The 24303-nt window shown below is 38.4% G+C and overlaps 1 protein-coding gene across 4 annotated transcripts in view; it reads left to right on the top strand.

Moving 5' to 3' along the window:
- LOC133653263 (plexin-A1-like) overlaps positions 1–24303 on the top strand; it is a 684271-nt gene that overhangs the window by 355054 nt on the left and 304914 nt on the right. For all 4 annotated transcript variants that reach the window (XM_062052348.1, XM_062052349.1, XM_062052350.1 and 1 more), the window contains exon 4: positions 9614–9745. In XM_062052348.1, coding sequence (XP_061908332.1) covers positions 9614–9745 — 132 coding nt within the window. The remainder of the gene's footprint in view (positions 1–9613; positions 9746–24303) is intronic.

Raw genomic sequence — 24303 nt, 5'->3', positions numbered from 1 at the left:
TTTTGACGGGACACATTCACGATGTTGTTGTTGCACTAGTGAGCCACGGATTAGTTAGTTAACTCCGTCTTTTGACACCTCTTCCACTCCCGTCCTTGCTTGGTCTGCATTCCTGGCAGTAAGTCGGACACGTTTCCAGTGAGGGTTGGACTCCGCAAGGGCTGCCCTTTCTCACCCATTCTGTTCTGAACTTTTATGGACAGAATTTCTAGGCGCGGTCAGGGTGTTGAGGGGATCCGGTTTGGTGGCTGCAGGATTAGGTCTCTGCTATTTGCAGATGATGTGGTCCTGATGGCTACAACTGGCCAGGATCTTCAGCTCTCACTGGATCGGTTCGCAGCCGAGTGTGAAGTGACTGGGGTGAGAATCAGCACCTCCAAGCCTGAGTCCATGGGTGTAGTCCGTGCCGACACCCTTTTCTTTTTCTCTATCTTCTTGTTATGGGACATTCATGCTCCGCTGTTGCCATTTCTAATATAAAGTAGTGTAAAGTTCTAACTTGTATCTCGCTATGAAAGCGCTAAAACATACCGGTGTAGTGAGTTTACATTATTCACCCAAGGAACTTTAGTTATTAGAGAGTTCTGGTCGGACGTTTTTTGACGGGACACATTTCCGATGTTGTTGTTGCACTAGTGAGCCACGGATTAGTTAGTTAACTTCGTCTTTTGACACTTCTTCCACTCCCGTCCTTGCTTGGTCTGCATCCCTGGCAGTAAGTCGAACACGTTTCCAGTGAGGGTTAGACTCCGCCAGGGCTGCCCTTTGTCACCCATTCTGTTCATAACTTTCATGGACAGAATTTCTAGGCGCAGTCAGGGCGTTGAGGGGATCCGGTTTGGTGGCTGCAGGATTAGGTCTCTGCTTTTTGCAGATGATGTGGTCCTGATGGCTACAACTGGCCAGGATCTTCAGCTCTCACTGGATCGGTTCGCAGCCGAGTGTGAAGCGACTGGGGTGAGAATCAGCACCTCCAAGCCCGAGTCCATGGTTCTCGCCCGGGAAAAGGTTGTAGTCCGTGCCGACACCCTTTTCTTTTTCTCTATCTTCTTGTTATGGGACATTCATGCTCCGCTGTTGCCATTTCTAATATAAAGTAGTGTAAAGTTCTAACTTGTATCTCGCTATGAAAGCGCTAAAACATACCGGTGTAGTGAGTTTACATTATTCACCCAAGGAACTTTAGTTATTAGAGAGTTCCGGTCGGACGTTTTTTGACGGGACACATTCACGATGTTGTTGTTGCACTAGTGAGCCACGGATTAGTTAGTTAGCTCCGTCTTTTGACACTTCTTCCGCTCCCGTCCTTGCACGCTACAACAAGGAGAAGACACCGTCGAAGTGGAGGCACGTAAATAAGACCGCCCACAAAACGGCGCATCCCGAAGCGACTGTCAGAAAGCGGCTTGAAGATGATGTGTAAAACATCATCTATGCAACATTTTGACCAAATAACCACCATTACATGTTATGTAGACCACAAGGAAGTCTTTTACTTTTAGAAACAAATCATAGTAATATGACTCCTTTAATGCGCCTTATAATCTGGTGCGCCTTATATATGAAAAAAGATAAAAAATAGACCATTCATTGGCAGTGCGCCTTATAATCGGAAAATACGGTATGTAGAACGTCCGGCGGGCCGGAATGAATATCTTAATGGGCCGCATGTGGCCCTCGGGTCGTGTTTTGCCACGGTCTGTACTCTCCAGTACTTTACCAAGGGTGTACTTGCTTTGTTATTGCGATGTACTTTCTACATTTGGTGGCCCTTCACTCCTATTTCCTAAGGATTGTGTGAAATAAACTGTTCTGGCAGGTTACAATGTCCTCCTGTAATATCAGTAATGAACCTCATCCCAGGGGGAACCCGCAGATGGAGAGGTCTGAGCACGGTACAAATTGGGGGAGAATACTTCATAACTGCAAAGTCAGAGCGTAGATCCCAAACTCGTTAAAAAGTCACCTTTAAGTTTGTTTTCCACGCAGTACAATGTCCTTACTTAAAAGTTAAAAAAAAACCTTCAGGGTAAAAGTAGATGTATTGGTCATAGAGATGCAAGGGGCTTTTATTTGTCGTTGCACTAAACATGTTAGTCGTGGAGAGTTTGGGGTATTTTCCGGACCATAAGGCGCACCGGATGAGTCAGGTCTTTTTTCTAAAAGTAAAAGACTTCCTTGTGGTCTACATAACATGTAATGGTGGTTCTTTGGTCAAAATGTTGCATAGATGATGTTTTACAGATCATCTTCAAGCCGCTTTCTGACAGTCGCTTCCGGTCGCGCCGTTTTGTGGGCGGTCTTATTTATGTGGCTCACCTTCGACAGCGTCCTCTATTCCTTGGCTCAATAATGAAACATCAATGCGTACCGTGAAAAAACGTCCGACCGGAACCCTCTAATAACTAAAGTTCCTTGGGTGAATAATTTTGTACTCACTACACCAGTATGTTTTAGCGCTTTGACAACTAGTTTACTGACAGTTATAAGTAAGAACTTTACACTACTTTATATTAGAAATGGCAACAGAGGAGCATGAATGTCCCATAAAAAGAAGATATAGAAAAACAAGAAGCTTTTAAGGTTTATGGGTGCTCTGTACTTCTTCCTACGTCCGTGCACAAAGCTGCGTTTTAAAAAGTCATAAATTTTCCTTTTTTTAAACCGATACTGATAATTTCCCATATCACATTTTAAAGCATTTATCGGCCGATAATATCGGCAGTCCGATACCTCTAATTTAAAGTTTTGGTGTTGTTTATAAGCGTCATCCTGCAGTCTACACGTATCTCTTATGTGTGACTGCCATCTACTGGTCACACTTATCATTTCACCATGTGCCAAATAAAATAGCTTCGAGGTCTGTATCCACAACCAAAATGAATCCGTACAATAGGCGCACCGGGTTATAAGGCGCACTGTCGATTTTTGAGAAAATGAAAGGCTTTTAAGTGCGCCTTATAGCCCGGAAAATACGTCTCTTCAGGATGCGCCGTTTTTACGTGGCTCACCTTCGGCAGCGTCTTCTAATCCTTGGCTCAATAATGAAACATCAATGTGTACCGTGAAAAAACGTCCGACCGGAACCCTCTAATAACTAAAGTTCCTTGGGTGAATAATTTTGTACTCACTACACCAGTATGTTTTAGCGCTTTGACAACTAGTCTACTGACAGATCTAAGTAAGAACTTTACACTACTTTATATTAGAAAAGGCAACAGTGGAGGATGAATGTCCCATAACAAGAAGATAGAGAAAAACAAGAAACTTTTAAGGTTTATGGGTGCTCTGTACTTCTTCCTACGTCCGTGCACAAAGCGGCGTTTTAAAAAGTCATACATTTTACTTTTTTTAAACCGATACTGATAATTTCCCATATTACATTTTAAAGCATTTATCGGCCGATAATATCGGCAGTCCGATATCTCTAATTTAAAGTTTTGGTGTTGTTTATAAGCGTCATCCAGCAGTCTACACGTATCTCTTATGTGTGACTGCCATCTACTGGTCACACTTATCATTTCACCATGTGCCAAATAAAATAGCTTCGAGGTCTGTATCCACAACCAAAATGAATCCGTTACATTAGGCGCACCGGGTTATAAGGCGCACTGTCGATTTTTGAGAAAATGAAAGGCTTTTAAGTGCGCCTTATAGCCCGGAAAATACGTCTCTTCAGGATGCGCCGTTTATACGTGGCTCACCTTCGGCAGCGTCTTGTCATCCGTGGCTCAATAATGAAACATCAATGTGTACCGTAAAAAAAACGTCCAACTGGAACCCTCTAATAACTAAAGTTCCTTGGGTGAATAATTTTGTACTCACTACACCGGTATGTTTTAGCGCTTTGACAACTAGGTTACTGACAGATCTAAGTAAGAACTTTACACTACTTTATATTAGAAATGGCAACAGTGGAGGATGAATGTCCCATAACAAGAAGATATAGAAAAACAAGAAGCTTTTAAGGTTTATTGGCGCTCTGTACTTCTTCCTACGTCCGTGTACAAAGCGGCGTTTTAAAAAGTCATATATTTTACTTTTTTTAAACCGATACTGATAATTTCCCATAGTACATTTTAAAGCATTTATCGGCCGATAATATCGGCTCAAAGGGCTGCACAAGCCACAACGACATCCTCGGTTCAGATCCCACATAAGGACAAGGAAAAACTCACCCCAGTGGGATGTCAGGAGGACCGCAGATGTGGTGACTCCTCCCCCCTATAGGGGAGACCGGATGCAATGGACGTCGAGTGGGTCTAACATAATATTGTGAAAGTCCAGTCCATAGTGGATCTAACATAATAGTGAGAGTCCAGTCCATAGTGGATCTAAGATAATAGTGAGAGTCTAGTCCATGGTGGATCTAATATATTAGTGTGAGAGTCTAGTCCATAGTGGATCTAATATAATAGTGTGGGAGTCCAGTCCATAGTGGATCTAATATAATAGTGTGAGAGTCCAGTCCATAGTGGATCTAACATAATAGTGAGAGTCCAGTCCATAGTGGATCTAACATAATAGTGTGAGAGTCCAGTCCATAGTGGATCTAACATAATAGTGAGAGTCCAGTCCATAGTGGATCTAACATAATAGTGAGAGTCCAGTCCATAGTGGGGCCAGCAGGAGACCATCCCGAGTGGAGACGCGTCAGCAGCGCAGAGATGTCCCCAACCGATGCACAGGCGAGTGGTCCACCCCGGGTCCCGACTCTGGACAGCCAGCACTTCATCCATGGCCATCGGACCTGTGCCCCCACTTCCACAAGGGAGAGGGGGGCAATAAATAAAATAAACGGCAGATCAACTGGTCTAAAAAGGGGGGGTCTATTTAAAGGCTAGAGTATACAAATGAGTTTTAAGATGGGACTTAAATGCTTCTACTGAGGTAGCATCTCTAACTGTTACCTCTAGAACATTCCATAGTACTGGAGCCCCAATAGAAAATGGATGGACCAAATATAATATATTCGAGGTGGGTAAGCACAACCAGAATTATGCCGTACATTAGGTGCATTGTCAAATTTTGAGAAAATGCAAGGATTTTAGGTGCGCCTTATAGTCCTAAAAATACGGTAACTTTATTTCGGGATTTAGGATTCATCTTTGAATTGATGACACTTTCGTAACAAACTTGCAGTCCAGTCCAAGCCTTAAACACGCCTCACTTTTTTTGTTGCCTTTGAACTCCCGCTCGATTCCCACGGCGGCATTAAACAAACTCCCGCAGGTATTCCTGCCAGATTAAACAAAATAACTAAATAAATAAATGAAGTCGGCGGCACGGCGCTCATGCCAAGCCTGTCTGTCTGGATTTGCTCGCCTTTGATAACAGCCTCCAAAAATAGGATGCTCGACAGATCCGTCAGAAAAGGAAACAGAAAATAAAGTCGCTCGCCGGATGACACGTTACACACCAGCCGCGCTTTAATAGTGCGCTTTAATAGTGCGCTTTAATAGTGCGCTTTCATAGTGCGCTTTAATAGTGCGCTTTAATATGTGAACTTAACCAGAAGCAGAATATTTAGTTGCACAGGCAGTGTAGCAGACAAAGAACCACAACAATCCTCATGGCTTCTTCGATCAAATAATGTCAATAATGATGTTGATGAATTATTGGATGTTTTAGATTTCATTGTGATTGACTGATTGTTTTCAGCTGCTCACGCTCCTCCTGGTGAGACACTTCCTCCTCCTAGAATTAAGAAGACAGGACAGCTGGCTGCCTTTTGTCTGTCTATCATGTTGAAGGAGTGAGGAGTGGAACAGTTTGTTTACCGCTAAACAAGTTACTTTGAAGCCACGCTAAACAAGCCACGATAAACTAGTTACTTTGAAGCCACGCTAAACAAGTTACTTTGAAGCCACGCTAAACAAGCCACGCTAAACAAGTTACTTTGAAGCCACGCTAAACAAGCCACACTAAACAAGTTACTTTGAAGCCACGCTAAACAAGCCACGCTAAACAAGTTACTTTGAAGCCACGCTAAACAAGCCACGCTAAACTAGTTACTTTGAAGCCACGCTAAACAAGTTACTTTGAAGCCACGCTAAACAAGCCACGCTAAACAAGTTACTTTGAAGCCACGCTAAACAAGCCACACTAAACAAGTTACTTTGAAGCCACGCTAAACAAGCCACGCTAAACAAGTTACTTTGAAGCCACGCTAAATAAGTTATTTTGATTATGTTGAAAGTCAACCACGGAGTATATTATTTTTTGTTTGTTAAAATAAATTATGATTATTTTGAATCTGGAAATATTTCCGCGAGTGCTTATTAAGGAATGTAGTGAGTCAAACACCTCCTCCTCCTCAGGACTACTCTGCTTTACTTTATTTTTATTTTTTCAAACTTTTTGAATGCAAGAGTAGCCGTAACAGTTTTCATTCGCTCGGGGAGGAGTCAAGTCACTGGTGAGTATGTGAGTGGCAGGAAGAAAAGCTCACGATGGCTTTGAGAAAAGGTGGCTCAATTGTGTGTGTGTGTGTGTGTGTGTGAGTGTGTGTGTGTGTGTGTGTGTGTGTGTGTGCTCGTGCGTGCGTGCGTGCGTACGTGCGCGCGTGCGTGTGTGTGACAGGAAGAAAAACTTTCATATGCTCAGGGAGGAGTCAGGTCACATGTGTGTAGGTGATTGGCAGGAAGAAAAGCTCTCAATCGCTCGGGGACAAGTCAGGTTACTGGTGTGTGTGTGTGTGTGTGTGTGTGTGTGTGTGTGTGTGTGTGTGTGTGTGTGTGTGTGTGTGTGTGTGTGTGTGTGTGTGTGTGTGTGTGAGTGACAGGAAGAAAAGCTCACAATGGCTTTGAGAAAAGGTGGCTCAATTGTGTGTGTGTGTGTGTGTGTGTGTGTGTGTGTGTGTGTGTGTGTGTGTGTGTGTGTGTGTGTGTGTGTGTGTGTGTGTGTGACAGGAAGAAAAACTTCCATTTGCTCGGGGAGGAGTCAGGTCACTGGTGTGTGTGTGTGTGTGTGTGTGTGAGTGACAGGAAGAAAAGCTCTCAATGGCTTGGGGAGGAGTCAGGTTACTGGTGTGTGTGTGTGTGTGTGTGTGTGTGTGTGTGTGTGTGTGTGTGTGTGTGTGTGTGTGTGTGTGTGTGTGTGTGTGTGTGTGTGTGTGTGTGACAGGAAGAAAAACTTCCATTTGCTCGGGGAGGAGTCAGGTCACTGGTGTGTGTGTGTGTGTGTGTGTGTGAGTGACAGGAAGAAAAGCTCTCAATGGCTTGGGGAGGAGTCAGGTCACTGGTGTGTGTGTGTGTAAATGTGTGTGTGCGAGAGTGACAGGAAGAAAAGCTCTCAATCGCTCGGGGACAAGTCAGGTTACTGGTGTGTGTGTGTGTGTGTGTGAGTGACAGGAAGAAAAGCTCTCAATGGCTTGGGGAGGAGTCAGGTTACTGGTGTGTGTGTGTGTGTGTGTGTGTGTGTGTGTGTGTGTGTGTGTGTGTGTGTGTGTGTGTGTGTGTGTGTGTGTGTGTGTGAGTGACAGGAAGAAAAGCTCACAATGGCTTTGAGAAAAGGTGGCTCAATTGTGTGTGTGTGTGTGTGTGTGTGTGTGTGTGTGTGTGTGTGTGTGTGTGTGTGTGTGTGTGTGTGTGTGTGTGTGTGTGTGTGTGTGTGTGTGTGACAGGAAGAAAAACTTCCATTTGCTCGGGGAGGAGTCAGGTCACTGGTGTGTGTGTGTGTGAGTGACAGGAAGAAAAGCTCTCAATGGCTTGGGGAGGAGTCAGGTCACTGGTGTGTGTGTGTGTAAATGTGTGTGTGTGAGAGTGACAGGAAGAAAATCTCTCAATCGCTCGGGGACAAGTCAGGTTACTGGTGTGTGTGTGTGAGTGACAGGAAGAAAAACTCTCAATGGCTTGGGGAGGAGTCGGGTCACTGGTGTGTGTGTGTGTGTGTGTAAATGTGTGTGTGTGAGAGTGACAGGAAGAAAAGCTCTGACCGTTTGGGGGGATTTCAAATGGTGCCACCTGCTGGGTTACATATATACAACCACACACCCCAAATATCGGACTCCTTTTCTGGAGAAGAAAATCACTTTTTTAGCAGAATTCTACGGAGCCCCTAAAGGGACATGGGGGGGATCCGGTTTGGTGGCTGCACTTTTTATAAAGTTATTAAAAAAAATAAAATAATTATTATTATTATTATTTTTTTTTTAGACATGTATCTCGTGCGCACGAGATACATGTCTAAAAAAAATAAAAATAAAATACAATTATACAATTTTTTAAATCTTTTTTTTATAACTTTATAAATAGTTTCTCGTGCGCATGAGATACATGTCTAAAAAATAAAAAAATAAAAAAAATTCCCCCATGTCCCAAAAGGGCAGGGGTCACCAACGCGGTGCCCGCGGGCACCAAGTAGCCCGTAAGGACCAGATGAGTAGCCCGCTGGCCTGTTCTAAAAATAGCTCAAATAGCAGCACTTACCAGTGAGCTGCCTCTATTTTTTAAAATGTATTTATTTACTAGCAAGCTGGTCTCGCTTTGCCCGACATTTTTAATTCTAAGAGAGACAAAACTCAAATAGAATTTGAAAATCCAAGAAAATATTTTAAAGACTTGGTCTTCACTTGTTTAAATAAATTCATTCATTTTTTTACTTTGCTTCTTATAACTTTCAGAAAGACAATTTTAGAGAAAAAATACAACCTTAAAAAGTATTTTAGGATTTTTAAACACATATACCTTTTTACCTTTTAAATTCCTTCCTCTTCTTTCCTGACAATTTAAATCAATGTTCAAGCAAATTTATTTTTTTATTGTAAAGAATAATAAATAAATTGTGATTTAATTCTTCATTTTAGCTTCTGTTTTTTCGACGAAGAATATTTGTGAAATATTTCTTCAAACTTGTTATGATTAAAAATCAAAAAAATTATTCTGGCAAATGTAGAAAATCTGTAGAATCAAATTTAAATCGTATTTCAAAGTCTTTTGAATTTCTTTGAAAAATGTTGTTCTGGAAAATCTAGAAGAAATAATGATTTGTCTTTGTTAGAAATATAGCTTGGTCCAATTTTTTATATATTCTAACAAAGTGCAAATTGGATTTTAACCTATTTAAAACATGTCATCAAAATTCTAAAATTAATCTCAATCAGGGAAAATTACTAATGATGTTCCATAAATTATTTTTTTAATTTTTTCAAAAAGATTCGAATTAGCTAGTTTTTCTCTTCTTTTTTTCGGTTGAATTTTGAATTTTAAAGAGTCGACATTGAAGATAAACTATGTTTCAAAATTTCAATGTCATTTTTTTTCGTGTTTTTTCCTCTTTTAAACCGTTCAATTAAGTGTAAATATCATTAATTATTAATAATAACATAGAGTTAAAGGTAAATTGAGCAAAATTGGCTATTTCTGGCAATTTATTGAAGTGTGTATCAAACTGGTAGCCCTTCGCATTAATCACTACCCAAGAAGTAGCTCTTGCTTTCAAAAAGGTTGGTGACCCCTGCTCTAGGGGCTCCGTAGAATGATGCAAAAACTGTATAGTAATGTTTTGTTCCACTTTCAGGTGTATTTTGTCACGTCATCATTTCCCCAGGCAAATGATTGCGATTGTTCAGCCTTAACTTAGTGGCCATATTGACGGTTTGTTCCTCCCGCAGGTTCTGGTCACCTCCAGCAGCCAGCCTGCTCTGCTCTATGAAAATGTCCTGGTGAGCGACGGCAGCCCCGTCCTGAAAGACCTGCTCTTCAGCCCCGACCACCAGCACCTGTACACCCTCAGCGATAAACAGGTGAGGTGTGCACGTGAGGCATACACACACACTTTCAGCATGGGGAGAGAGAGAAGTCCTAACATATTGTGAAGAATGTGTATTAAAAAAAAAAACAACCTCACCCAGTGTAGCTAATTACGCACAAACAATGCCGGCATATTCCTGCAAAATAAGCACTTTTCTGCATAAAGTCACTGGAGCATATTGATATTTTAAATTGGATTTTCCTGCCAGTACCACCTTCCCAACAGCACATAAAAGTGCTTATTAAAGGTGCCGTCTGCAGCGTGTTCCCAATACTGCTTTGTTTTACCTACTGGTGCCTCTTTTTGTGTATTTTGGGGTCTGCATAAGTCCTGAAAGTTTGAAATCAAACCGTGGAGGCATGGCGCGGATATTTAGACTTGGACTTTGTCATGATCCACAGTCCGGATCATGTTTTCGTTATGTTCTGTTAGATTACCGTAATTTCCGGACTATAAGCCGCACCTGACTATAAGCCGCACCAGCTAAATTTAGGGGAAAATACAGATTGCTCCATATATAAGCCGCACCCGACTATAAGCCGCAGGGTTTTGATGTGTAATTAGCGTAGTATATAGGGGTTCCTGCTACCACGGAGGGGATTGTCGGGACAGAGATGACTGTTTGTTAACAATAAATCTTTCAATCGTTCAATCAAACTTTCACATCTTTGACATGGCGAACAGCATTCGTGCAGAGTACAAATAATACAACGCTGCAAAGTAATACAAACTGCTCGCCTGTACGTTATCAAAAACACCAGCCTACCGGTATATGAAAAGTCAGTCTTTAATCATTGTGTCGTCGTCTTCCTCCTGCGTACTAAAACCACCGAAATCCTCTTTGTCTGTCGGAGAAGAACAGGCCGTATATAAGCCGCACCCTAAGCCGCAGGGACCAGAACGAGGGGGAAAAGTAGCGGCTTATAGTCCGGAAATTACGGTAACTTCATACTTCCTGTTTTTTGTGCACTCTTGTTTGTTTTGGTTGCCATGGTTGCGTGTGATTTTCACCCGCCGCTGGTGTTCGGGACGCTCGCCTGGCTCTAATCAAGAGACACTATTTAACCCTGTAACACCCCTTGTTGTAAAATTACAACGTTACCTTTAACCATCCTTTTTTTTGTTACCACATTTACATAGTCATTGGGTCCTATTGTTCAGTCTCACAAGGCTATTGGATTGTACATTTGTTTATAAGTCACGCCTTCTGGCAATGAACTCACACAACCTCTCAAGGTTTTTATTTGTTTCATTGGACTGAATTCATCAGATTCAAGTAAGTAAAATGTATTTTATATTTTTTTTGGTTGTTATACAATGTCTAGAGCAGGGGTCACCAACCTTTTTGAAACCAAGAGCTACTTCTTGGGTAGTGATTAATGCGAAGGGCTACCAGTTTGATACACACTTCAATAAATTGCCAGAAATAGCCAATTTGCTCAATTCACCTTTAACTCTGTTATTATTAATAATTAATGATATTTACACTTAATTGGACGGTTTAAAAGAGGAGAAAACACGAAAAAAAAAGACAATTGAATTTTGAAACATAGTTTATCTTCAATATCGACTCTTTAAAATTCAAAATTCAACCGAAAAAAAGGAGAGAAAAACTAGCTAATTCGAATCTTTTTGAAAAAATTAAAAAAATAATTTATGGAACGTCATTAGTAATTTTTCCTGATTAAGATTAATTTTAGGATTTTGATGACATGTTTTAAATAGGTTAAATTCCAATCTACACTTTGTTAGAATATATAACAAATTGGACCAAGCTATATTTCTAACAAAGACAAATCATTGTTTCTTCTAGATTTTCTAGAACAAAAATTTTAAAAGAAATTCAAAAGACTTTGAAATAAGATTTAAATTTGATTCTACAGATTTTCTAGATTTGCCAGAATAATTTTTTGGAATTTTAATCATAAGTTTGAAGAAATATTTCACAAATATTCTTCTTCGAAAAAACAGAAGCTAAAATGAAGAATTAAATTAATATTTATTGATTATTCTTTACAATAAAAACAATACATTTACTTGAACATTGATTTAAATTGTCAGGAAAGAAGAGGAAGGAATTTAAAAGGTAAAAAGGTAGATGTGTTTAAAAATCCTAAAATCATTTTTAAGGTTGTATTTTTTCTCTAAAATTGTCTTTCTGAAAGTTATAAGAAGCAAAGTAAAAAAAAAATATGAATTTATTTAAACAAGTGAAGACCAAGTCTTTAAAATATTTTCTTGGATTTTCAAATTCTATTTGAGTTTTGTCCCTCTTAGAATTGAAAATGTCGGGCAAAGCGAGACCAGCTTGCTAGTAAATAAATAAAATTAAAAAAATAGAGGCAGCTCACTGGTAAGTGCTGCTATTTGAGCTATTTTTAGAACAGGCCAGCGGGCTACTCATCTGGTCCTTACGGGCTACCTGGTGCCCGCGGGCACCCCGTTGGTGACCCCTGGTCTAGAGCATGTACATAAGTAGTTATTGTGGAACAGATGCATCCATTTTCATTTAGAGCTTGTTATATAATTGTTGCAATTATACAACACTGGGTGAATGTGGTAGTAAAAATGCTGGCTTAGTGCAGTGGGCTCAAAAAGGTTGTATTCCGTCCGCTACATCACTGCCTGAACTATTTTCTCTATACATGGATAGTATAATTCTACCCTTGTGTTGTGTTCTGGTCAAATTTGACTGATTTAAAAGTTTCATCTCTAAAAAATGTAGTTCATTCATCAAAGCCCAATGTTGCAATATTACGACATTTCTCAAAAAACATACATAAACCATTTTTTTTTTAACTCTTCAATTTCTGCATCAAATGCCTCCTACAACAACATCTAAAAGGTCAATAATTTTTTTTTAGGTTTTTCCATACTTGGGTCTTACAGGGTTAAACCTGCCTTTACCAGTCAGTCGGCCTGGCGTCATTGTTCGGTTCATGTCTGATTCCAAGTTTATGCCAAGTGTTCGCTCCATGCCTTGTATACGTAAGTTTTTCTTTGTTCATGCCACAGCTAGTAAGTTTTCCTTGTCATAGTTTATGCTAAGTGTTAGTTTAGCTCCAAGTGCGATCAGCGCGTTGTGCCCTCGCCTTGTTTTCCGTTTTTTTGTAGTACTTTTGAGTTTTGAGAAGATTAATAAATATGTTCCTACCCGCACGCCTTGTCCGGAATCGTCCGTTTGCATCCTGGGAGAACAAACCTCGCAGTAAGCTGCGAAAACCGCGTCATGACAGACTTAGACAAACTTTAATGATCCACAAGGGAAATTGTTCCACACAGTAGCTCCGTTACAAAGGATGGAAAGGATAAGGATGGAAGGGATAATGCACACAAAGAGGGCGAAAACAAAAGGTATAAAGTAGACTAAAAATGTACCAAAGTAGCAATGTAACATATATGTAATATTTACATAATATATATACAGTATATAATATATATACGGATACATTATATTTTATATATTATATTATAATATACCGTATTTTTCGGAGTATTAGTCGCTCCGGAGTATAAGTCGCCCTGGCCGAAAATGCATAATAAAGAAGGAAAAAAACATATATAAGTCGCACTGGAGTATAAGTCGCATTATTTGGGGAAATGTATTTGATAAAAGCCAACAGCAAGAATAGACATTTGAAAGGCAATTTAAAATATATAAAGAATAGTGAACAACAGGCTTAATAAGTGTAAGTGTAATATTTTAATAAGTGTAATTATAATATATTATATTATATATATATATATATATATATATATATATATATATATATATATTATAATATAATATATTTATAAAACAATCTTGCTTTCCTTCATACTTCCTCCAAACGAGCCGAATTTGCACAATTTGTAACGTTTATTTCCCCCCCCCCCCCCCCACTGCTGATATACCCATATATGGTATAAACATACCGTATTTTTCGGAGTATAAGTCGAATATGTTCCCCTAGTGTCCAAAAAACTCTACATTTAGTCTTTGTTACTTAGAATATGTTCCCCATACTAAAGTGTTACCAATAACATATAACTTTGTCTTGAATTTTAAAAATGTTTATTTATTTTTTTTCACTAAAGAAGGGTTCGGTAAATGCACATATGGAACTGGTGGGGTCCGGTACCTCCAACAAGGTTAAGAACCACTGATCTAACATAATAGTGGGAGTCCAGTCCATAGTGGATCTAACATAATAGTGAGAGTCCAGTCCATAGTGGATCTAACATAATAGTGAGAGTCCAGTCCATAGTGGATCTGACATAATAGTGAGAGAGTCCAGTCCGAAGTGGATCTAACATAATAGTGAGATTCCAGTCCATAGTGGATCTAACATACTAGTGAGAGTCCAGTCCATAGTGGATCTAACATAATAGTGAGAGTCCAGTCCATAGTGGATCTAACATAATAGTGTGAGAGTCCAGTCCATAGTGGATCAAACATAATATTGAGAGTCCAGTCCATAGTGGATCCAACATCATTGTGAGAGTCCAGTCCATAGTGGATCTAACATAATAGTGTGAGATTCCAGTCCATAGTGGAGCTAACATAATATAGTGAAAGTCCAGTCCGGAGTGGATCTAACATAATAGTGAGAGTCCAGTCCATAGTGGATCTAACATAATAGTGAGAGTCCAGTCCATAGTGGAGCTAACATAATATAGTGAAAGTCCAGTCCGTAGTGGATCTAACATAATAGTGAGAGTCCAGTCCATAGTGGATCTAACATAATAGTGAGAGTCCAGTCCATAGTGGATCTAACATAATAGTGAGAGTCCAGTCCATAGTGGATCTAACATAATAGTGTGAGAGTCCAGTCCATAGTGGATCTAACATAATATTGAGAGTCCAGTCCATAGTGGATCTAACATCATTGTGAGAGTCCAGTCCATAGTGGATCTAACATAATAGTGTGAGAGTCCAGTCCATAGTGGATCTAACATAATATTGAGAGTCCAGTCCATAGTGGATCTAACATAATAGTGTGAGAGTCCTGTCCATAGTGGATCAAACATAATAGTGAGAGTCCAGTCCATAGTGGATCTAACATAATAGTGTGAGAGTCCAGTCCATAGTGGATCTAAAATAATAGTGAGAGTCCAGTCCATAGTGGATCCAACATAATAGTGAGAGTCCAGTCGATAGTGGATCTAACATAATATTGAGAGTCCAGTCCATAGTGGAGCGCAGAGATGTCCCCAACCGATGCACAGGCGAGCGGTCCACCCCGGGTCCCGACTCTGGACAGCCAGCACATCATCCATGGCCACCGGACCTGTGCCCCCCCCTTCCACAATAATATGACCCATAATATGAGAATAAATTAAGCATCTCCATATTTGTCCCAATTTGAAGAAAAACAATGCAGTGAGGAGAATAGTTCTCTAAAGCATTGCGGAACACACCAAAACAGGAAGTGGGACAAAAGTAAGAGCCCTTGACAGGAAGAAAGACTAAATTAGGGGGAAAAAAACACCAAATCCAAACATGACAGAAACTTTAGCACCAATGCTTCAAAACAAACAAAACACAAAGCAGTCCAAATGAAAAGTGAACATTTCCACAGTGAGTGACTTCCCTGACTGTAGCACTAATTGCACCAAAGCCAATCAGAGCGTAAGCATCAGTCGGTAGCTCAGCAAATCAGTGAGTATGACCTCGTCTTCCTCGCCATCCTCTTCCCTTACCTGCAAGACTCTTATCTCATCAAGGCTAATGACCGCCGTGATAACCTTCAGCGAGACGTAGACAGTAACCGCCTCGTGAGCGCTGTGTAATTTACCAAAGATTAGACATAATTGACTTCCATGTGTCTGGATGAGCGCGGAGAAGAAGTCAAGAGTAATTGATACAAATGGACGGCGTTGGTCCGAGTCTGGGAATTAGGCCTGTCCATCAGGGCTGGAACAGAATTAGAGAGACGCTTACAAAGATACACTACACCCGATTTTTCAGACTATAAGGCGCACTTAAGATCCTTACATTTTCTCAAAACCCGGTGCGCCTAGTGTATGGAATAATTATGGTTGTGCTTACCGACCTCGAAGCTATTTTATTTGGTAAAAGGTGTAATGACAAGTGTGACCAGTAGATGGCAGCCACACATAAGAGATACGTGTAGACTGCAATATGACTCAACTAAACAACACCAACATTTTATATGTTCCATTGAAAATATAGAACATTACACACGGCGCCCAAAAATCTATCAAAATGTTTTAGTAGGACTTCGGTAAGCTATGAAGCCACACCGCTTGATGGATTGTCGGTGCATTAAACATACCAGTATTATTATAGTGTGTGTATAAGGTAAGACATGTTATCTGGCGTTTTGTTTCGCATTATTAGGCAAAAGCAACTTTTCTTACATTCTGGTACCTGCTGATCTGTATTTGGGATCTGCATGAGTCCTGAAAATGTCCGTGACTCCATAGTCAATAAGCTTGAAAATATCTTGAAAATAAAATTAAAATAGACCTGACGAGACCTGCTCATCGGCAGTGCGCCTTGTAATCCGATGTGCCCTATGGTCCGGAAAATATGGTACTTTATTAAATCCAGTAGCCATGGATGAAGTGCTGGCTGTCCAGAGTCGGGACCTGGGGTGGACCACTTGCCTGTGCATCGGTTTGGGACATCTCTGCGCTGCTGACCCGTCTCAGCTCGGGATAGTCTCCTGCTGGCCCCACTATGGACTGGACTCTCACTATTATGTTAGATCCACTATGAACTGGACTCTCACTATTATGTTAGATCCACTATGGACTGGACTCTCACACTATTATGTTAGATCCACTATGGACTGGACTCTCACTATTATGTTAGATCCACTATGGACTGGAATCTCACTATTATGTTAGATCCACTATGGACTGGACTCTCACTATTATGTTAGATCCACTATGGACTGGACTCTCACTATTATGTTAGATCCACTATGGACTGGACTCTCACTATTATGTTAGATCCACTATGGACTAGACTTTCACACTATTATGTTAGATCCAGTATGGACTGGACTCTCACTATTATGTTAGATCCACTATGGACTGGACTCTCACTATTATGTTAGATCCACTATGGACTGGACTCTCACTATTATGTTAGATCCACTATGGACTGGACTCTCACTATTATGTTAGATCCACTATGGACTGGACTCTCACTATTATGTTAGATCCACTATGGACTAGACTTTCACACTATTATGTTAGATCCAGTATGGACTGGACTCTCACTATTATGTTAGATCCACTATGGACTGGACTCTCACTATTATGTTAGATCCACTATGGACTGGACTCTCACTATTATGTTAGATCCACTATGGACTGGACTCTCACTATTATGTTAGATCCACTATGGACTGGACTTTCACAATATTATGCTAGACCCACTCGACGTCCATAGCATCCGGTCTCCCTCAGAGGTCCTCTCCAGGGTTTCTTATAGTCATTCACATTGACATCCCACTGGGTTGTGAGTTTTTCTTTGCCCTTTTGTGGGCTCTGAACCGAGGATGTCGTTGTGGCTTGTGCAGCCCTTTGAGACACTTGTGATTTAGGGCTATATAAATAAACATTGATTGATTGATTGATTGATTAAAATGTTCATGCATACAGTTGGTAGGTATTATATGGAATCACTATCATGTATGGTGTGGTTTTGTTTTTTGGCCTTTTTTGCATGCATTGTTCTAACTTTTTTTTATCAGCGACCAAAAGTTGCGAACTTTATCGTCGATGTTCTCTACTAAATCCTTTCAGCAAAAATATGGCAACATCGCGAAATGATCAAGTATGACACATAGAATGGATCTGCTATCCCCGTTTAAATAAAAACAATTCATTTCAGTAGGCCTTTAAGAGAAAGAAGGTGTCGCTGAACAAGAGGTAGTCTTCTCCTCTGCTGTAAAATAAGTCTGCTTTGGCATATTTTTTTCAGAAAAGCCCCCGTTCTCATCACAATTAAAACTTGCCGTGGTATGAATTATTCCATACTTGCAAGCACCATTAATGTATTCCTCGCAATTAGTCTATTTTTTATTTATTTTTTTTTAACTCCTCTGCGATTTCCTCCTACGCTGGTCTGTTGTCCTTTTGGGACTTGTATTAAATTAGCACAACAGCCATCACTTGTCAAAAGGCGACAAATCACAGAAAAGGCACTGAGAAGTGAGGAGTGCACCAGGCCTGGCCCTAACCAATCTGGCGCCCTAGGCAAGATCTTAGGTGGCGCCCCCCCACATCGGCAGTGAAGTGTATATACTCACAAGAAACCGAATAGCTTTGTCTTTGACCTTTTTTTTTTTACTTAAAGAAACCAAATTAACATATTATATGAGAATGTTATGTTATGATTATTTTCAACCGAATCACAGCAGTGCTCAAATAAAAAAACAGCATTCCCTCTCATGTGATATTGCTTAATTAACATTAATGATGTGCACTTTAACAACTAGGCTTACAACTATACCTAATATATAAAGGGGTGGAAAAGTGACTATTACCTGCAGGGCAAACATTAGCTAACCAGAAGGCAATAACAATGTAAACAGAAAACACCTGCTTAAAAGATCTAATACAAATGTCCCTGAGGAATGTAAGGTGGGAGTACTGTAATTACCTAACGTTACATTATTATTTTCCATAACAATTTAGCCCCCTCCACAATATTAACCCGACGTTAAAACAGAACTAGCTATTTATTGATTAGCAATTGCCGAATCATGTAACATTAGCTTAATGCTAAAAAGACAGGTTACTATCACATTCTGTAACAGACAAATAATTTCATGTAGGCTAACGTTACCTACCTGCTACCTCTGTCTTTTTCTCGTTCCTCCTCCTCTTTTCTCTTTTTGTCTTTCCTGGGCACCTGACAGATTTGGCCGTTTTGACATCTTGTGTTGATTTTTTTGATGTGGTGACGTCCAAAAAGAGTCATGAATGATACGGGAAGGGAGGGGGCGCACCGTAACAAATAATATTTTTATTAAATAGGCTTTACTTTGCATTTGAATTAACATGGGATTATTTTTTGTATTTAGAAATAATAGTACCAACTTTTTTTTTCTTCTCTCCAACATTTGTGGCACTGGCGTGGCGCCCCCTGATGGACGGCGCCCTCAGCATTTGCCTATACGGCCTATGCCACGGGCCGGCCCTGGAGTGCACTGCGTAGCAAGTGACCTGGTGGGCTTCGCCTTTCCAAAAACCCTGCACAAAAAATGAATGAATAATTGAATGAATGAATGAATCGTTCGTACACAGACACACGGTTCGCGCTGAAAGGCGTATTCGGCTCGACCTAAAAGTTTGTAAATGGGACATTTCACAAAAGAGGGGTTTGTTAATCGAGGTTACACAGTAGTCATATGAATATATATATATATATATATGTACTTTTTTTTTTTATCAATTAAATGTTTTAATCAACGTTTTTAATAAAAACATATTTATGCATTTGATATATTTAAATATACACATTAGGGCTGTCAAAACAATACATTTTCAAATCAATCGTGATTCTTATTTGTAACAATTCTTAATCTATTAAAAAAAAAAAAATCAAAAATGGAATAAATAAATACTTGTTTGTGTTTTTTTTTTATCGTATCTGGTCAGATTGACTTTAGAAAATGAGGTCTGTTTTCAAACAGGCCTCATTTGTGGGGACCTCAGCTCAGTTTGTTTGTCTTCTATAAGCAGCTTAAGCTTGCAATGTTTTAGTTTGATCTGAAATGCCTGGAAAAAAAGCGGAGCTACTTTATTAAACTAGTGTGACTTTTGCTCTTCATGTCTTTTAGAGGAGCATATTTGGTTGTATAAAAATATAGATTACCATCATTTATACTGCTTTCATTTGTATCTGGTCTGCGATCAAATAAATAGTAGCTGAGCCAGAATATCAATATCAGAGGTACAGATGGAGATTTATGCTTTATTTGCTAGTAAGCACAGTATTTGATATTTGCACATCATATCAATACATCACACACACAGAACAAGCACGCATGTCCATCAAAAGCACTGCAATAAATAAATAAAATCAATAAAAAAATGTATTAAAAAAACAAATAAAAAAATTAAAAAATAAAATAAATAAATACATTAAAAAAAAAATCAATAAAAAAAATAAAACAAATTTAAAATATATATATATATATATATATATATATATATATATATATATATATATATATATATATATATATATATATATATATATATATATATATATATTAAGGTGCTTTTGATATATCAATAATACATCAGAGGTACAGATGGAGATGTATGCTTTATTTACAAGTAAGCACTGCAATTTTTATACATTTATTTATATATATATATATATATATATATATATATATATATATATATATATATATATATATATATATATATATATATATATTGCAGTGCTTTTGATGGACATGTGTGCTTGTTCTGTGTGTGTGATTTATTGATATGATGTAAAAATATCAAATACGCACATTAATCACAAACTGTATTGTGTTTTTATTACCTGAACCGTGGATGGTTACTGACACTTTTTTGAAAGTTAACTTAAACTATGCATACAAGTAATAACCTTTGATTAATTGTGAATATACCAAATAATATAATGAATTAGAAATACAATTCAATAATTGAAAATAAATTATCTTGTTGAATGTACGATCATTTGTCCTTAACCTTGAATACATTTGTACAGTAACTTTCTTATTAATTATTATTAATAACAAGTGGAAATGTATTCCAGGACACCTTTTTAAATAAAGTCATTATTGTTATTTATATATATATATATATATATATATATATATATATATATATATATATGTGTATATGTGTGTGTATATGTGTGTGTATATGTATGTATATGTATATATATATGTGTATGTATATGTATATATATATATATATATATATATATATATATATATATATATATATATATATATATATATATATGTGTAATAAAAACACAATACATTTTGTGATTAATATGCGTAAATACATATATACACAATTAATGCAATGATTTTTGGGGATTAATTGATTGAGTTATTCTGTAACTGTCAAAGCCAATGCGTTATCTATCAATTCCTTTAGCGGGGTTCATTTTTTGACAGGCGATTAACGCGTGTGTGTCCTTTTTGACCCTCGGGCCGTTCCGTAACACGGGAACATTTGTGGTTGCGTTCACTATTTACTGATGAGCCACAAGCGGGAAAATAGTGAGCAGAAATGGACAAAGAAAAAGGCACATTATAGAAAGACCAGGTCCAAGTCGTTCTCTCGACAAGAAGAGACTATTTTTCGCCCAGAGCTGTCTGCTGCTTTAATTGCATTCAGAAAGGTAGAAGGAGCTTCACTTTCGTGTTTAGATTACAGCTAAGGTGCACAAATAACATAACATGTAGATTGCTACTGTGACTGCTTTAGTAAGATGACATAAAAGCTCAGCAGAAATGAAAGACGGTAGACAGGAAGTCAAAAGGGGACTTATTTTATTCGCAAACATCAAGTCTGTCGTCGAAACACGCCAAGACACCTCTTCTTAAAACAATCACATGCTTCCATGTCTTACACGACGATCATGCTATGTCAAAAATGTTTTGTAATGTAATCTGTGATATTTCTACCTGAATAAATCCTAGTACATCCATTGAGGGGTAAATTGGGTGTGGGGGTCCGGTGGGATTTTTGTGGTAGGCAGATATAAAGTCTATAAGTCTTTTGTAACATAATCCGGTTGATAGTCCTCAATTACATAATGTTTAGCAGGCTGAATGTTATATTTTATTCATAAATAGAGAAGGTTAAAACATTGTCATGCAGATATATGAATACCATTAACTTGTACAACATGTAATGTACAGAACATCAGAAGCATTTATTCAGGTAGAAAGATCGCATTTTACATTATCAAACATTTTTGACAATGAAAGAACGATCGTAACAATGAACATGTTGTGTTATTAATGTGTGAAACTGATATCGAAACATGGTGTAGCTCCTTCTCTGAACGCAAGTGCTACCCCAGGGCAGTTGTGGCTATGAAAGTAGCTTACCACCACCAGGTGTGAATGAATGATGGGTTTTTAACATGTAAAGCGACTTTGGGTACTTAGAAAAGCGCTATATAAATCCCAGGTATTATTATTATTATTATTATAATACAAATATATAAATGAAATAAAATATAAATATGTTATTATATTCAGGTTTTTAGTGAGTTTATTAGAGCATTTTCCTTATTTTCCTTTTCTTTCATCCCCGCCCAGGCCATCTATCTTCTGTTCCACATTATCTCGTCATTCCACGATCGTAACAATCAACATGTTGTGTTATTAATGCGTGAAACTGATATCTAAACATGGTGTAGCTCCTTCTCTGAACGCAAGTGCTCCTACAGCAGGAATATGAATTTGATATTTCTACAAAACACAAAATCTGGCAAGACACGAATGGACTGCAGGTTTTTTCTTTATTTGTTATCCTCATTAAAAGTGTGTTTATGTCCTTTTTGTTAAAAAAAAAAAACCATATAATATATTATTATATATTAGCGATATCGCGATTAATTTTGAGTTAACTATGAACAAAATGTGATTAATCGGGATTAAATATTTTAATGTGTGTATGTATATATGTATACATATATAAAACAAAAAGTATACAAATCAGATTGTACTGTAAACATGAATAAAAACAGATATAATACAAATATATAAATGAAATAAAATATAAATATGTTATTATATTCAGGTTTTTAGTGAGTTTATTAGAGCATTTTCCTTATTTTCCTTTTCTTTCATCCCCGCCCAGGCCATCTATCTTCTGCTCCACATTATGTCGTCATTCCTCGATCGTAACAATCAACATGTTGTGTTATTAATGCGTGAAACTGATATCTAAACATGGTGTAGCTCCTTCTCTGAACGCAAGTGCTCCTACAGCAGGAATACGAATATGAAATTTCTACAAAACACAAAATCTGGCAAGACACGGACGGACTGCAGGTTTTTTTTTTAAATCCTCATTAAAAGCGTGTTTATGTCCTTTTTGTTTAAAAAAAAAAGTATAATGTTTAAAAACAATTCAATAAAGCAAACGTGAGCGTATTAAAAAGTTGAAAATGGTCTGTCAAGGGTACACTTATTAGTGATGAAAATGTATATTTATTAGCGATATCGCGATTAATTTTGAGTTAACTATGAACAAAATGCGATTAATCGGGATTAAATATTTTAATGTGTGTATGTATATATGTATACATATATAAAACAAAAGTATATCAGATTGTACTGTAAACATGAATAAAAACAGATATAATACAAATATATAAATGGAATAAAATATAAACTTATTATATTCAGGTTTTTAGTGAGTTTATTAGAGCATTTTCCTTATTTTCCTTTTCTTTCGTCCCCGCCCAGGCCATCTATCTTCTGTTCCACATTATCTCGTCATTCCTCATTGCGGAGATGTGACATCACAAACATTTGTCAATGTGCACTTTCGGAAGCACTGTATCTTTTTTTCTTCTCCCCCCCCCCCCATCCTTTCCTCCTCCTCCTCCTCCTCCTCCTCGTCCTCCTCCTCCATTCCGCCGGGCCTCTCTCCACATTGAATAATAGAAATGCCAAGTGACGAGGGCTCAAACATAAAAAAGCCCATTCCCCAGCTTGACAGAGCAATTTACCTTTCGCCATATTCACTCGCTCACATAATTAAAAGGGGTTGGATTGGACTATCTATGTAGCAGAGGTGACTCTGTACTATACAAACGTGCACACACACACACACACACACACACACATACACACACACACACACACACACACACAGTGCTTGCTTTGCTACCAGAGGCAACTTTTTGATTAGCTAATGCAAGATTTACATATGGCTATCTTTGTCTCACACACACACACACACACACACATTATCACTTACACTCCACACTTGTTTTATTGGTCATTTCCAGCAAACCCCGAGATACCATATATTTTTTCAGCTCATAAAAAGTGACCTAGGACTTAAATCTTTTTTTTTTTCTTTTTTTTTTTTACCGCCGCAGTCATTTCGCCATGACATGTTCCAATTGTACAGCCCTAATAAAAGCAGCAGTTTAAACGTGATTTTTGTTTTCATCATCTTTAGTTGATGATGGCGATGATGATACAGGAGTGGTTTCTCCGCACCCCCATTGCATGTTCATATTAATGACATCATCCGAGTGGTGTTCAAGCGGATTACTTACATGTTTTGGTTTGCACTGCGGATGCATGTCATCATCATCATCACCAGGCGGGGTTTTGTGCACAGAGATGGTACAAGTAAATGCATTAGCGCCATAATAACCGAACATTTAAGGGTAGAATACTGCAGCAATAATGATGGACATGACACGGCTTGTGCCATGAAAAATACTATTTTATTTTATTTCATTTTATTTATTTACTTTTTTGTCCTGTCCAGCTTCTCAGGCAAATCATATAGTTGATGTAGAAGTGTGGGATACTTCTCTTGTTGCCTTGTTTGTAT

This window comes from Entelurus aequoreus, linkage group LG07 (genome assembly GCF_033978785.1).
Source record: "Entelurus aequoreus isolate RoL-2023_Sb linkage group LG07, RoL_Eaeq_v1.1, whole genome shotgun sequence".
In the NCBI taxonomy this organism is placed as follows: domain Eukaryota; kingdom Metazoa; phylum Chordata; class Actinopteri; order Syngnathiformes; family Syngnathidae; genus Entelurus; species Entelurus aequoreus.
The sequence above is the reverse complement of the archived record's forward strand: the minus strand, read 5'-3'. Positions and strand labels throughout refer to the sequence as shown.